The sequence below is a fragment of the Electrophorus electricus genome, chromosome 20, assembly GCF_013358815.1.
Source record: "Electrophorus electricus isolate fEleEle1 chromosome 20, fEleEle1.pri, whole genome shotgun sequence".
In the NCBI taxonomy this organism is placed as follows: domain Eukaryota; kingdom Metazoa; phylum Chordata; class Actinopteri; order Gymnotiformes; family Gymnotidae; genus Electrophorus; species Electrophorus electricus.
The window spans coordinates 1,685,001-1,699,886 of record NC_049554.1 but is presented as its reverse complement, the minus strand read 5'-3'; the positions used below and the strand labels follow the sequence as shown (position 1 = coordinate 1,699,886).

At 40.3% G+C, this 14,886-nt stretch overlaps 1 protein-coding gene across 1 annotated transcript in view; it reads right to left on the bottom strand.

The window, feature by feature from the left end:
* Nucleotides 1-1,663: 1,663 nt before the first annotated feature.
* cacna2d3 (calcium channel, voltage dependent, alpha2/delta subunit 3) overlaps nucleotides 1,664-14,886 on the bottom strand; it is a 40,797-nt gene continuing 27,574 nt past the window's right edge. The window contains exons 18-38 of the mRNA XM_035520589.1: nucleotides 14,272-14,355; nucleotides 13,861-13,932; nucleotides 13,684-13,745; nucleotides 13,472-13,539; nucleotides 12,923-12,968; nucleotides 12,362-12,459; nucleotides 11,701-11,794; nucleotides 11,349-11,444; nucleotides 10,934-11,055; nucleotides 10,152-10,229; nucleotides 9,945-10,006; nucleotides 9,567-9,611; nucleotides 8,955-9,017; nucleotides 8,040-8,110; nucleotides 7,731-7,806; nucleotides 7,194-7,234; nucleotides 7,014-7,069; nucleotides 6,591-6,708; nucleotides 3,224-3,336; nucleotides 2,499-2,581; nucleotides 1,664-2,306 (exon numbers count right to left, since the gene is read on the bottom strand). Of these exons, the coding sequence (XP_035376482.1) occupies nucleotides 2,214-2,306; nucleotides 2,499-2,581; nucleotides 3,224-3,336; nucleotides 6,591-6,708; nucleotides 7,014-7,069; nucleotides 7,194-7,234; nucleotides 7,731-7,806; nucleotides 8,040-8,110; nucleotides 8,955-9,017; nucleotides 9,567-9,611; nucleotides 9,945-10,006; nucleotides 10,152-10,229; nucleotides 10,934-11,055; nucleotides 11,349-11,444; nucleotides 11,701-11,794; nucleotides 12,362-12,459; nucleotides 12,923-12,968; nucleotides 13,472-13,539; nucleotides 13,684-13,745; nucleotides 13,861-13,932; nucleotides 14,272-14,355 (1,641 nt within the window). The 3' untranslated portion in view covers nucleotides 1,664-2,213. The remainder of the gene's footprint in view (nucleotides 2,307-2,498; nucleotides 2,582-3,223; nucleotides 3,337-6,590; nucleotides 6,709-7,013; nucleotides 7,070-7,193; nucleotides 7,235-7,730; nucleotides 7,807-8,039; nucleotides 8,111-8,954; nucleotides 9,018-9,566; nucleotides 9,612-9,944; nucleotides 10,007-10,151; nucleotides 10,230-10,933; nucleotides 11,056-11,348; nucleotides 11,445-11,700; nucleotides 11,795-12,361; nucleotides 12,460-12,922; nucleotides 12,969-13,471; nucleotides 13,540-13,683; nucleotides 13,746-13,860; nucleotides 13,933-14,271; nucleotides 14,356-14,886) is intronic.

The window sequence follows — 14,886 nt, the reverse complement described above, 5'->3', positions numbered from 1 at the left end:
TAGTAGGTTAGAATTAAACATACCAATGAATGCAGACTAAGATCAGAGTTGTGTGCAGAAAAACAAGCACTTATTTCAATGCTATCATGCCTTTCATTGTTCTAAACAAAATCAAAATCAAAATTTATTTATATACTGCTTTTTACAACAGATGTTGTCACAAAGCACATGTCCAAGTCCAAGCCCCCAGTGAGTAAGCCAAGGGTGACAGTGGTGAGGAAAATCTCCCACAGTGGCATGAGGAAGAAACTTTGAGAGCAACCAAGACTCAAGGCGGGGGGGATCCTCCTTTGGCTGAAACACTATTCTATTTCATTTCACACTTTCAGGATAAAGAATATCATACGTACATTACCATACTGGACAAACGTGTGGTTTTCAGACAAAATAAGGTGGTCTACAATCTTATGCAAAAACACTAATATTGCTTTATTGTGCAACTTGTATTATGTACCTTACGTTATGACCCAAACAAATAGCCATTATCTAATATAAATAATAGTTATATAGTGTTTCCTCAAAATAAAGTTTAGTTATCTTCAATTGCTTACATTCAGCCAAAAATACTGGTTTACAGTATTAACTGGTAGTTGGTTTTCTTCTGTGATTGTACAGTGCAGTAACTCCAGGTTCACAGGTACATGTTTTTGAATGAATCAAATATTCTTCTTTTTAAATAAAAAGCCAAATGAAGTGAAAATCAACTTTTGAGCAGTCTCTTTCGTTGTTTAGACACCAAGCTAAGTTTACATGTGCCACACTGTCCAGGACTGTATGTGCTGGCACTAGCACCCACTAGAGGCCTGATTAGCCCATTACGTTTCATTGCTTAAATGTCTAAACATTTCAACATTTCACCTCTATATGTAAAAGGTTCACAGGTGCAGACAAGTGATCATTTAACCAAACAAAATATGAAGAAATTCTAAGCAAAAATATTTGTGCATATATAACACCTACATATAATTTATACATTTTTATTTTAGTATTTCATGTCCAATGTCTAAGTCATATGCTGTCTTTGCATTTGAATTTTAACATCAGAGTTCTGCAATTTCCCAGATGAAATACTTCTAGAACATCCAACCCACGCTTTTAGAACTCTTAACATGGACATTGGTTGTACTTTGCTTTTAAACGTGTGACATATCTGTTTTTCACCCAGGTCGCTGTCTTTGGTATTCACATGTACCTACACTGTTTCCTTTTAGTTACCACATTCACACAGTTGCAAGTTCACACAGGAAGCGCAGTGACATGCATGCACTACACTTTAGCCAGTGATGTGCATTTGTTAGACCGCATTTCTCTTGTCATGTAGCCTGTGCTTCTGCCAAACCCTATAAAAACTTAGATTTTTTTACTCGGGACCTGCAATTGACAACCTACGTAGTTATACATGACCTGTGCCGCCCTGTTTATCTTTCTTAGTATCATAGGCTACACACATCATGTAGAGGCTCATTTTCAGAATACAGTCAGTATTACATAAAACACACTAGGCTGCAGTTTCTGAACTAAACTGGAATATTCATCATAACCTCACACAGCAAAACATGAGTCAAAATGACTGAAAGCAAGACCTTATTGAAAAAAGAGCTTTGATGGAAAATCTGCTTTTATTTACAATAAATCAGTCTCTTTTTACATAAAGGACCTTTAAATGAACATTTTCACTGACACTTTTGCTAAGCAGGCAAACTAACAAACTTTAAGAATAATCCACACCCCTTCTCTCTGTGAAATTATTACCAACTGATTTCTGCACCATGACTGAATTCTGACTGAATTCTAATCTTTTTTCACTTCATGCATTTTATGTGTTTCAAATATATCCAATCTTGTAACAAAATGAGAGGCAGACATATAAGAATTAATTTATTTCTTCCTATTTGCTTGTTTAACGAATATCACTACTGACTTTTGGATAACAGAGAAAAGCAGGGACATGTGAATTCATTGACTTTCAAGGTTTCAGCACTTTTGCTTAATGTGAAATTTTTGAATAATTTCATGATCAATACCATCTCCATATAAACAGTCCATATTCATGAAACCATTCATCCTGCTGGCATCAGCAGGTTTGATCTGAAGTCATAATGTTGATTCTGATTTTAACAATGAGTTTTTCCCTCCCATTTGGCATTAGCCGTTAACTAGGAAGCGCTATCCAATCAGTGCTCAGGGTGAAATGTTATAGGTCACATCAAAGGTCACCTGGAGATCAGAAATATCATGAGAGACAACAGAGCAGCCCCCAGCATAGGAGAAAGGGTCCCAGCAGATCCACATTCTATGGCATTCTCCTACAGAAAAAGTGCACAGACATCATATTAAACATCATATTAACTCTGAGGACATTTGGTTCTTACCAGTAAAAGCATGCAAACACACACAAATATGCACGCATGCACAAACTAACAGACACACAGAAACTAACACAAAGTGTATACTAACAAACTATACAGTACACACATTAAACAAGACACACAGAGTACCTCAGGATGGAAAGGGTGGCAGGAATCTGGGCGTTTGCGGTCCTTCTGGAACTTCAGTCTGTCACACTTGAGAGATTCATTGTGTGTCTAGATGTTAAAGATCAGCACACACAAAAGTGTCGAAACCATGCGTTTACAAAACACAGGCAATTAAGGTCATGCATGTGTGTATATGGGTGTTTTGATGGTTGCCAAGATCAACAAAATTGTCTGCAACTTTACATTTAAAACAAATACTGACAGGCATTTGACAATGGCTGATTTTGCTGTGTGTACTATCACAATCGGATAGGCCAGCTTTCATCAGCGCCCATTCAGAAAACTGAGCATGTTGTCTAAACGGTGACGTAGGAGTGTAGGAGGCTCATGGTGTGAGAGATTATTCTGTTTGGCTCTTCAGCTTAGTGTATCTGTGCACAAGAAGCAAAACAAAGATTACCAAGGCAAACAGAATCTAGGGGAAGTGCATGGAATTTAGGAGTTTGCTTGCCTTTCAATGATGCTGGGTTTTCTGGTTTTACTTATTATGAATGCAAGCTACTATTATCTCCTGTTATGAATATATTCCTTTCACTCTGGCAGAGTAAACACACCATCAGCAGAAGTCTTTGTGGTTTATTCAAAGACATTTCATATAAAAATTGATGCATCAGTCAGGTGTTCATCACCTTGTTCGGCACTTTCTCTTTAACGATGGATTACAAAGGATTTTTTTTTAAGGATATAGATGATCTCGATTGGTTCCATGGTAACTGGAAGGGTAGAACTGCAGTCACACTTATTTTCAACAACCACCATAAACAGGTTACTGCTGGGAATCTGCTGAATAACAAATGTTCTAATGGGCGGAAATAGAATAGAGACATGGGGGAGACAGGAAGATAGAGATGACCATGATAGAAGGAAACAGCATAGTGACATGAGACAGAGACAGAGAGAGACAGACAGAGTGAGGGGCAGTATACAGGTACAATTTTTAAATAAATCATTTGTGGACTATTTTATACTCCTTTCACTAGTGCATACGCATCAGAAGTTCATCACTTTAACTAAAGTATAAATAAATTCACAGTAAAATTACTATGTTAAGCCATCCAAAAAATCCACTTCAGTTAAATGTACTTAATTGAAAAGCAGTACTATTAGCTGGACAAATAAAACAATCCTAGATTTAAAAAAAAAATTTTTTTTAATTAAATTAATACATTTGTTGTGTAGTTTCTCCACATTTGCCCCACAGTGAGAATATACAAAGGTTATCAATACAATAAAGTAAAAAAACATTAAACAAGCTACTCTTAAGAAGCCAGGACATGTGTGGCTAATTGCCCTGATTACATTGGAGCTGCTCTGTATCTTGTGGACAAAGGTGACCTAATAGTTAAAGGATCCCTGCTCTGAGGAACAGCTCCTGATGTTCCCAATCCACACAGATCAGTCACATTTAAAGGCCTTGATAAGCTCAGGGTCCAATATGTGACATGTGGTCCTCAGTACCATACCCTTTCCTGTCAACAAGGTACTGGGTGCAACACTGGGCCCATTGTGTATTCTTGTGCCCCCTGCAGTAGGCATGGGGCTGGTGGAGTCAGCGCTTAGGTTACAAAGCACAAGCTTCAGTGGGGAAACATGTAAAGTGGAGTTGATGAGCATGTAGCACGGGAGGAGCAATATTTATCCACCTAAGGATCTTAAAAGTGCCCCTGTAGAGGCTTCGTATGGAGGGGAAGGTGGTAGCTCAATGCTGGGTCCCTGAACAAGGCCCTTAACCCTCAATTGCTCAAATTGTCATAATTGTAAGTGTCTTTGGATAAAAACGTATGTAAATGTAAGGTCCTTTGTGAAAAGTCAGACATTAAGTAATGGTACCAACATGGCCAGGAGGGCCTTCATCTCTGAAGCACAGTGAGTTTTGGGGCTGTGGAAGCAACCCAGAGGGCATTTCGGGCTCTCTGCCATTCTGTGAATATTCTGATGATGGGACCCCTGCATCAGTCTCTTCCAACAGAAACAGGGGGGAAGCAGACATGTCTCCATCTTAGGACAGAGGTGGGGACATAGAGCTTACCTGGGGGACCTCCCACTGAATTTGAACCACAATCTACACACTGCCCCTACAACTACATCAAAAGCATCGACCTCAACCACAAAGGGGAGCTCAGGGTCAGGTAGCTCCAGGACTGGAGCCATGAATGGGTGGCAGTTTGAGCTCCTCAAACTTAATCTGGGCTTCTGGTGCCTACTGAAACCAGAACCCCTATGGATTTATCGGTAAGGCCAGTTAGTTTCATAGTCATAGTGCTAAAATGATGGATAACGTACTGGGAAAAATTATTGAAGCCCAGAAAGCACTGCATGTAGGATGTAGCCAGTGGACAGTCATGTTAAATATGGCCCAGTGCATGTTCAGCTGGTTCTTGGACACCATGATCCCTAGGAAGGTGACCAACCAAGAATGGATGAGGGACTTCTACTTCTTCAATACAGGTGCTTCTACAAGAGCATGGGAAAAACCCTCCTAGTGTGAACTACATTGTTCATCCATTGACCAACAATGAATGGGTATGTCATCCAAATAGACAAAGATGTAGCAGTCAAAGACTTCCCACAGTACCTCAATGATATTCCACTGGAAGACAGATGGGCATGACGAGGCATTCATAATGACCCACAGAGTGATGATGGCCATCCTGTATTTGTTTCCTTTCCGAACAAGGATCAGGTGTGGGTGACTGCATCTTGGTCAAAACAGAAGCTTGCTGACATGCCACAAAGGCACAAGTTATGAGGGGTAGAGAACATATTGGTCTTTAAGTGTGATCTTGTTCCACAATCCATGGTGCAAGGCACACGTTAGTATCACCCAGGGATGGGGGGGGGGGGGGGGTGCTGGCATTAGAGTTAGGCCATGAGGAAAGCATACTAACAATGGGATCCCTTGAAAAAAGCACACTAACACCAGGGTCCAGAACAGTCAATGTGGGGGTTGTGATGTGGCAGCCAAGCCAACCCCAGAACCAGCTGCAGATCAGGGATCCTAATGAGGAATAAGATGAACATTACTCTGTCTGCAATGTGAGGGGCTGAATCTGCAGAGAAACCCAGGACAAGCCAGGACATGAATGTAATTAATTGAGGCTGATAGGGGAATGTGTGCTAATGTACTTGAAACAGTAGAGCAAAAGCAAAATTAAAACTGCCAAAAATTGGTTTTCCCAACCAAGGGAGTGGAAAGCTAATGAAAGAGAAGAGAAAGGGAAAGTCAAAGCAATCCCAAAGCCTGGGAGAACTCTGGTGAGGGCTTGAGGGAACATAAGAGGCATGAAAGCATGATTTGAGGCTTGTAGAAAAAGCTTGAGAGGCGAGAGACCCAAGAGGCAGCGGAGACACTGGCCTTGTTTTTACTAGAACACTGAATACTGCTGATGCTGGAACTAGGACCTCTGCATTGACTATATTCTTTTATTAGACATGACTGTACTGCTATACCTGTATAGACCATGCTCTGGCCATACATTGCCTGACTAGAACCATAATCAAAGCCTAACCTCTATACTTAGTTTACTGATCATTCTAACATTGAGTATGTCATTTGGTCCTGACGTTTAGAACACACACACACTCTTTTTAATGATCAAAGAAAACTACAAGCCTGAGCCTAATTACCAAGGAGGCTATTTACTGACACTCACAAGGATGACCAGTATATCATGTAGTAGTGTCAAACTATGAAACTACTTGGTGGCCTTTCCATAAAGTGCAAAAATACTTACCACAACCTAGAGCATATAAACACACACGCACATACACACACACACACACACACACACACACACACACACACACACACACACACACACACCCGCGCACACACACACACACACGCCTGCACACACACACACACACACGCACATACGCACACAGACACACACACACGCCCGCGCACACACACACACACACACACGCACATACGCACACACACACACGCACATACACACACACACACGCACACACACACACACACGCACATACACACACACACACACACACACGCACATACACACACACACACACACACACGCACACACACACCTCATGCAGCCATCGCAGTCGATGCTGCCAGCTGTCTCTTTGATAGTGCGTTCAGAGACGAAGGCTGGGTACTCTGTGTCACATGGAACCATTGTTGTCCTCCTCTGAGCTCTGTCAGCTGAAATACACACACACACACACACACACACACACAGTCACACACACACACACGCACGCACACGCACACACACACACACACACACACACACACACACACACAGTCACACACACACACACGCACACGCACACACACACACACACACACACAGTCACACACACACACACACACACACACACGCCAGCCTTTGATACCAGTCAGGACAAATATTGAAGCAGCTTGTTCCGAGGCACACATAACTAAATAAAGAGATGAGTTTAATTATGATTCATGAAGTAAGTCACTGTTGAACTGCTGAAAGTCACCTTGAACTGTAGAGTCCAAATTCCACCAGCTGTAAAAGTTAAACTCTAACAGGAATCTGTGATGAATGGACATGGGGGAAAAAAGCATCTTGAGACATGATGCAGCTTAGTAAAATTTTACAGAAATAGAAGAAATGGTTTTGAAATCTGATGTTATACAGAAAAACAAGTTGTTCTCACAAGATGAGTTCACCCATGATCCATCTGATAGCTGAAAAAGGCTGAAAGGTGAAAATACAGAGACATTGCTAAATATAGACCACAGAGTACAGGCCTTGAACCAGCTTTATTACACAATGTCTCAGAGGTTTAAAGTCAGCAGTAAACATTACAAAGAGAACCAGCTCATACTGTACCAATCACAATATTAGTATCTTCATATCAGTGCTCTCATAATAAAGTGTTTAAAACACTGTGTTGCCATTATGCAACTATATTTGTAATGCATAATAATGTAACATAAATAACATTGTATGCACATGGAGAAAGTATTATATTAGTGTGTTTATAACTGAAAGTACTCATATCTAGTACTGGTATTTTTGTATTGTTGTAGTTTGACATAACCTTTTGAATGTCCAATAGTGTTGTGTTAGTATGTTGACATAACAAACTGCTTGTGCAACAGTGTTGTGTTACTGCATTGATATTAACTGATCGCATGTCTAGTAGTGTTGTGTGTTAGTGTATTTGGATGAGCTGATTGTGTGTACTCACATCGAGCAGAGTGTGGGCACTATCACTACTGCCAGTATATTCTTTACACAGAGCCTGGTAATCATACAGCGTAATCCTGCCAGAGATAAAAACTCACATACTACAAGCACTATGTATGAAACTCATCAGCAAATGCACAATTTTATTATTAACTTGTATGGTATAGTATAGTTTGTTTCCATGGGTGCGTCTATGTGCATGCTGTGTGTGTGTACGTGTGTGTGTGTGTGTGTGTGTGTGTGTGTGCATGCTGTGTGTGTGTGTGTGTACGCGTGTGTGTCAGTGTATATACACCACTAGGCTTCTCACCTTTTAAATGAGCCCATGAGAAGCAGTTTGTTCATGACCGCTCCCTCTACCTCTCCAAAGAACAAGCCTGTCTGCACAAAGAAAAAAAGAAAACACAGAGACATTATAACATTTGCCTCTTGATACCAATTTAATCTACTATGTTTTTAGGAACATGTCAACAAAAGTAAACTTATTGTGAGCAAATGATTGATTCCCCACAGTCATTTATAAAAGATTTGGAACTTGGTGGTTGCTGTTTGGATAATAGTCTTGTGATTGTTGATTTGAAGATGACTCACTGCCTCCTACAGAGTGGGGCCTACGTTTGAGTAGGACAGTTAAATGTGAAGATGATTACAAAGATGAAGTCTAATGCATGCATTTAAAATAGTTCTGGGTAAGTGACAACCAGTCAACTTAGTTTTAATAACTGTTGCAGTAGTTTGTATAAACCTAACCCTAGAATAAGAAAAATGTTAATTGAACATAATGTGTCGTGTCAGCATAAAAAAAACATTTAAGCATTTGATGCCATATGTTGATTCTCTCAGACAACACTTACGTTCACACTTATATTATTTCAGATAATATGTCCACTTATGTCCATATTTTAAACATACTGATGGTCTTATAGGTCTGTGGTTGCTCATATACAAAGAGTGGGGCCTGTCTTTGAGTTTGGTACCAGGAAGCCCAAAGATTAAATCACATACATGTCTTTCAAATGGTTCTGAGCATCTGATAACCTGACAGCTTTTAGTTTGTTATTTCTCTAAAGTAAACCCTGTCCCTAGATTGTCTTTCGCGGAAGTGCAGAATGAATAAGATTCTCACTATGGATTTGTTTAAAAGCCATTGGTAGCTTTTATTATAACTTCCAAAAAAAGAGACAAAAGTCACTCTCAGTTATTATGAATTGCTGGGTAGACTGACCTGAGAGTAAGCCTCAGAAACCAGGATGAAGCCGTTGTTGTCGATGAGGTAACACTTAATGTCCTGACAGGAGGAGAGAGTGGGAGCAATACAAATTATACAAACACAAAGCGAGTTACTTATAGAGTACGAGACTGGAAAGAGTGTTCACAACCTTGGTAGGGTGAAGAAAAAGAACATTTGTAATTCAACTCAAGGTTTTATTAGTTATAACGCAACCGGCTAAAAAACTAGTCTGGCTGTTAAAAAAACCAAATCCAGCCGTGACTCTAAGAAAGCATGTGAGCTGTGGTTAAATAGTTCATGAAGTATAGTAATACAGTTCATGTCTGCATTTAATTTCCTTATGGGCTGGCTGGGGTAAACAGTTGCTCAAAAAGAAAGAGTTAAAAGCTTTACATTAAAAAGAACGTCTACGTAAGGCAGTTTAATTCATGTAACCACAAGAGAGGAGAAACATACAGAAAATGGATGAGAGACAGACAGTGTGAGGGGGAGAAAGGAAAGAAAGAGATGCGCACAGACAGGTTGAGAAAGAGGAAACAGACAGAAAGACACATGGCAGACACAAAAAAGGTGAGAGGAGAGTCACAAGGAGAGAAAGACATTTACCTCATTATCACAACTTATCGAGCATTTTCCATCAAGAGCATTGCACTGTATGGGTACAGAATGCAGATTTATGAACACACAGTATATCTCTACATACAAGACTGTTCTGTTTCACTCTACTCTTCTAATCCTTTTACATTTGTACACTTGCCGATATTAGCCATACATGTTATCTGCATGTAGAATATGTTGTCAGTATATTGACTGTATATTATGTATTGCATAAAAATTCTATGCTTTAAGGCTTTGGGCTGTGATTAATATTCTTTCTACAGTAGTTTCATTGAGAATCCAAATGTTTGAAACCTGGAAATCTGAGCATGTCAAAAAGGACTTAAACATATTAGAAGCAAAACTTTTAGATGTCGTTTTTTTCACCTGTCGGCTGGCTGTCCAAAATTTCCTTTGAAAGAAGTCTAATTTCATCTGAATCCCAATAGCTAGAAGGAACATACCAAGTTAACAAAAAGGATAAACAGGTATATTTAAAACACACACACACACACACACACACAGAAAAGTCAGCTTATATATCAGCATCAATATTTGGTCAACATGTGATCATGTCTGTGAAAGTGCCTTTACCTGCCACTACTGAAGACCTTCGGTCCTCTAAGAGCTGAATAGCAGTACTGGCCAACACTACACTTTTATTCTCCTGTGCTAAAATGCACACACACACACACGCACACGCGCACACGCGCACACACGCACACGCACACACACGCACACACAAAAGGCAAAAACAAGTTAGGACATATAGTTATTGTATATGGGATACGAAAAGAAACTAAATCATTAACTTGCTCACCACAAGATGGCAGCAGATATATAGAAATTTGGAAAGAACTTGAACCATGAAATCAATTCATTGTAAATATTAAAACAATTAATGACATGATTAGTGTCCGAAAAATGTCAGATCAACCTATTTAAACTCTGATCTAACTAAAGCATGTTGTGCTGACATTTTGGGCTCTTTTGCTTCTCAAGAGCCAGTTGGGGAAAATGTGTGTGTGTGTGTGTATGTATGTGTGTGTGTGTGTGTGTGTGTGTGTGTGTGTGAGCTCAATACTTGAGAAGTTCAGAGAGAGAAAACTTTAACAGCCATTACCTAAACATTTTCACTGATTTAATGTGACACATTGTTGAGCTGCAGACCTGGAACTGATTACAGGGATTAAATGAGCTCCAACATTTCTACATTTAGCAATGACTTCTGCTCTTACAACATGAGCAGGCAGTAGAAGGTCCTCCATTACAAAGCAAAACGAGGTCCTGCAAAGTCCAGAATGCATAGACTTTGATATGTGTGTGTGTGTGTGTGTGTGTGTGTGTGTGTGTGTGTGTGTGTGTGTGTGTCCTACCTGAACTAAATGGAATGGAATAGATGAAGGTGCCTGGAACCTGTTCAGCTGCTCTCTTATACCACAGAGGGAAATGGTCAGCATTAAAAACACCCTCCTTATCCTCTGCCGTTAGTAGGTCCCTCATGTCACACACACACACACACACACACACACACACACACAAGAACAAAAAAAACATTAATTATTACATCATTTACATTTCATGTTTTATCCGCCTTTACATTTTTTCATTTTATAGCATAACTAGGTTACATTACAATATCAACATCAATCTTTATCATACTCGTTTGTTAATACAACACATTCATTAATCAATGTCATAAAATGACTTAATTGTTATGAAGTTACTAAATTATTACATTGCACGGCATTAAATTGCTAAATGATTGTCTGTTATTGTTTTTGGACTCACTGATTGGTCAGCTGCTCTGGAACAACAAACAGGTTGGTTCTGGATAGGCCGGTGCGAGTTCCAAGGAAAGCAATCTCTACCCCTTTCTCAGGGTTCCTGCACATGCAAACAAAATCTGCTTTATAATTTATTACAGCACCAGAGGATTTCAAAGAGGTTTTGATCATGTGTTAAGCCCAAATGCTAACTTAGTTAACTCCTAATAATGAATGAAATCTTGTGTGGAGCATTTAGTGTGACATTAAATAGCCTTCCCCAGCTTTTTCTTTATTAGCAGTTGCAGCATTCTTTATAGACCTTGGAAGACGATTAACCAAGGCGGCATAAGTGCTGCTGTGTGCGACTGTCTTACTCAGACTTGTTCAGGGCGAGTCCGGTCCAGTAGGCTTTGAGAGGAGCACTAACCACTGCGTCAAACAGAACCTGCTGGATCAGCTCCCTGTCACCTACGGAGAGCCAGAGGTGACATTTACACACTCCCAATAGACACAAATACATGGGCTTGTAATAACTCCAGTGTTCGGACCACTGAGGCAATTAGTTGCAGACAAAGAAAAACCAGCCACTGCAATATTACTTTGTCAAAGAAAGTGCACAACCAGAGATTGGAAACAATAACATTGAAATTATTTAAAACTCAAAACTAAGGCTTCAATGTTGGAACCCAGGCAGACAGATTCAAGTTAAGGTGTTTTGAAGACAAACGATTTAATTCAAGTTGAAGGACACACATGTTAAAGTACTGTCTTACCTGTTCAAGACCAGTTTCCCACATCTCTTTCAAATAGAATGGGTAATGGTGTAATAAGAAATAAGAAACCTGCATTGATAGCAGTATCCTCTATACTGTGGAGACCTTGCTCAATAAAGCATTTATTGTGTGCACCAAATAAAACAGTTTCACCTTCTATAGCAATGTTTGTTGTACGTACAACATTTCACACAATGGCACGCACTGAGCCGTCAGTGGGGAAATCAGGTGTGCAGGTGAGGTTTGCCAGCGGGTCACTCACATTTGAATTGTGGTTTGCGGCTGGTCAGGTACTGTTTGATGGCCTTAACCTGTGTCAGGTACTGATGCTCATGGTGATCATCTGTGTTGCAGTATGTCCTGTGGATCGTTAACGCCCATTACAGCTCCAACAAACATGATCATTAATCCCACACTTCTGTGTGAGAAGAACTTGCACAAAATGAAATACACGTATCACCTTTTCAATGTGAGAGGCACGAATACTATGAAACTGCAAAAACATTATGAAATGACATTCAAGTAATCCAATAAAGGGTTTCTGAAATGTAGCAGTGGTTTTCCTTCTAATACACCTTCATCAGTTCATTAGTTAATTATGCTGCCTTTGATATGGTTCTTAGTTGGATTTGAGAAGCAGAACAGGAATGACTGCTATAGTCTACCCTGGCCTTATATCTAACTTTTAAGATGAGTCAGTTTGGAGATAATTCCAAACTTTTTGGATTCATAGGTTCACTGCACCGCAGATAATCCTGATGTTCACACGACTACAATTCCTCCGTGTTATGTCTGCGTTCATAAACATTCAAGAAGATGTTACCATTCATCCGCCAGTGCTACATCTGGCTGCTCCAGTTCTCGCAGGCCTGACACACAAACGATACAAAGCAGTGTTAGCAACGAGCACGGCCTAATCGTGCTGATGCCATCTGTGAGTGATTATTGAGCGAGCAAGGGAATGAGTGAGGAAGCCAAGTGACTACTGAGTGAGAGAGAGAGTGAGTGAGGGAGTGATTTGTGAGCGAATGAGTGAGGGAACAACCAAGTGACGGAGCAAATGATTACAGAACCAATAATCAGTGAATTAGGCATGGAGGGAGGGAATGAGTGAGGAACTCACTGTAAGTGGAAGGGGAAAGAACTGAATGAGTGAGAAAATGACTGAGGGAGCGAGTGCGTATGCTGGCAAGTGAGTGATAAGGTGAGCCAGTTTCTTTTCTGAATTTAAATTCTCCCTCCTTGACCATTCCTCTGTACTTCTCCTGAAGGGGAATCCCCCAAGTGAAGATGAACTGATGCTCGTGGCCAGGGAGAGAGAGGGAATGTGAAAGAGTGACAGAAAAAAATAAAAGGAGGGAGGGATGCTCACCTGCTTCCAAAGAAACATTGCCTTTCAGGAAGTACTTGCCATGACCTCGAGACAAAGTCACTCCGACACTGAACACACACATGTGCACACACAAACAGCAATTCACTGTAACATATATCTATATAAGGCTCAGATTGTGGTATTAATGAGATTATTACTGTTTAATGACACTACAGCTTAATAGATTCCAGGAATATGCAAAGTTTATCTACCTAAATGGAGTTCCTTTGATATCAGTGAAGTAGTAGTCATTGTGCATTGAGAGAACACGTTTCTGAAGAGGGAAACCAAGGATAAAGGTGGTTTAAGCAAAGCATGCAAAGAATCCACTGGGCTGTCAGCATGAAGACATATGTGCAGTTGGCTGAGTGAGGAAGGCAATCCCGCACCCTTTTTTCCACAGTCCGCTTCACCTCCATGGAGAAGGTTCCAGTTTTCCTGTTCACCATGGCTGTCCTCAGCTGCGAGTGGGAGTAGGGGGATTGGTTGTGGGTGGAGGGGGCAATGGAATACTATTGGTACAAACACTTTTCAGGGTGCATCACATTCAAACTCGACAAAGAGGAATACATGCATCTGATGTCATTTCTTTTTGACTGACATCACAATGGGCTACATGTCAGGATAATAACGTCAACAGATTGATGTTGAATACACCTGTTTAGATAAGTATTAATTACTCATAAACACCAGTTATAAGTATGTTGTAGGTCAATAGGACCATGAACCTTTTTTTTTAAAGTTTCCCATTTTTACCCACATTGTATAGGACCAGTTTAGGATAATGGAAAATGACGTACAAAATCATCAGTATCTTCCACCTCCACCTCAGAGAGGTCCACGCTGCTGTAATGGGCCTTGCGTCTCTTCTGTCCCTCCTGGTACTACACACACACACACACACACACACACACACACAACGCACACGCACACACACAGGTACACACACAGAGGAGCAGTTTAAAAGAGAGGCAATACAGTACTTAAAAATTGGGATCACAATAGTCACAAGATGCCCACAAGATGGAAACAGGATGGATGTAGCTCGTTACAGGTGGTGGTAAGACATCTTTTCCCAGCAGGAGCTTTAACCACAGTCCTCCACATGTTACTACACCATGACTTTGAAATAGTTGTGACTTTTTGATTTCTTCAGATTTCATACAAATTACGCCTTGTTTTTTTTCTCTGACTCTATTAACCTTAAACACAATGTTTTATAAACGTTTGTTCCTTCAAAGTAATGTAAAAGTCAAGTTGAGAGATTACACAGCAGTCATCAGTATTTGAATAAGCTAAGGGTGAACTGCAGGCTTGGCTCAGAAGCCTTCATAAACACCATCTGCAAGACTGCAGCACCTAGAGTAGCTTCCTATGACGTGACAGGAAGTTCCATTCTTTTGAATCTTTTAATA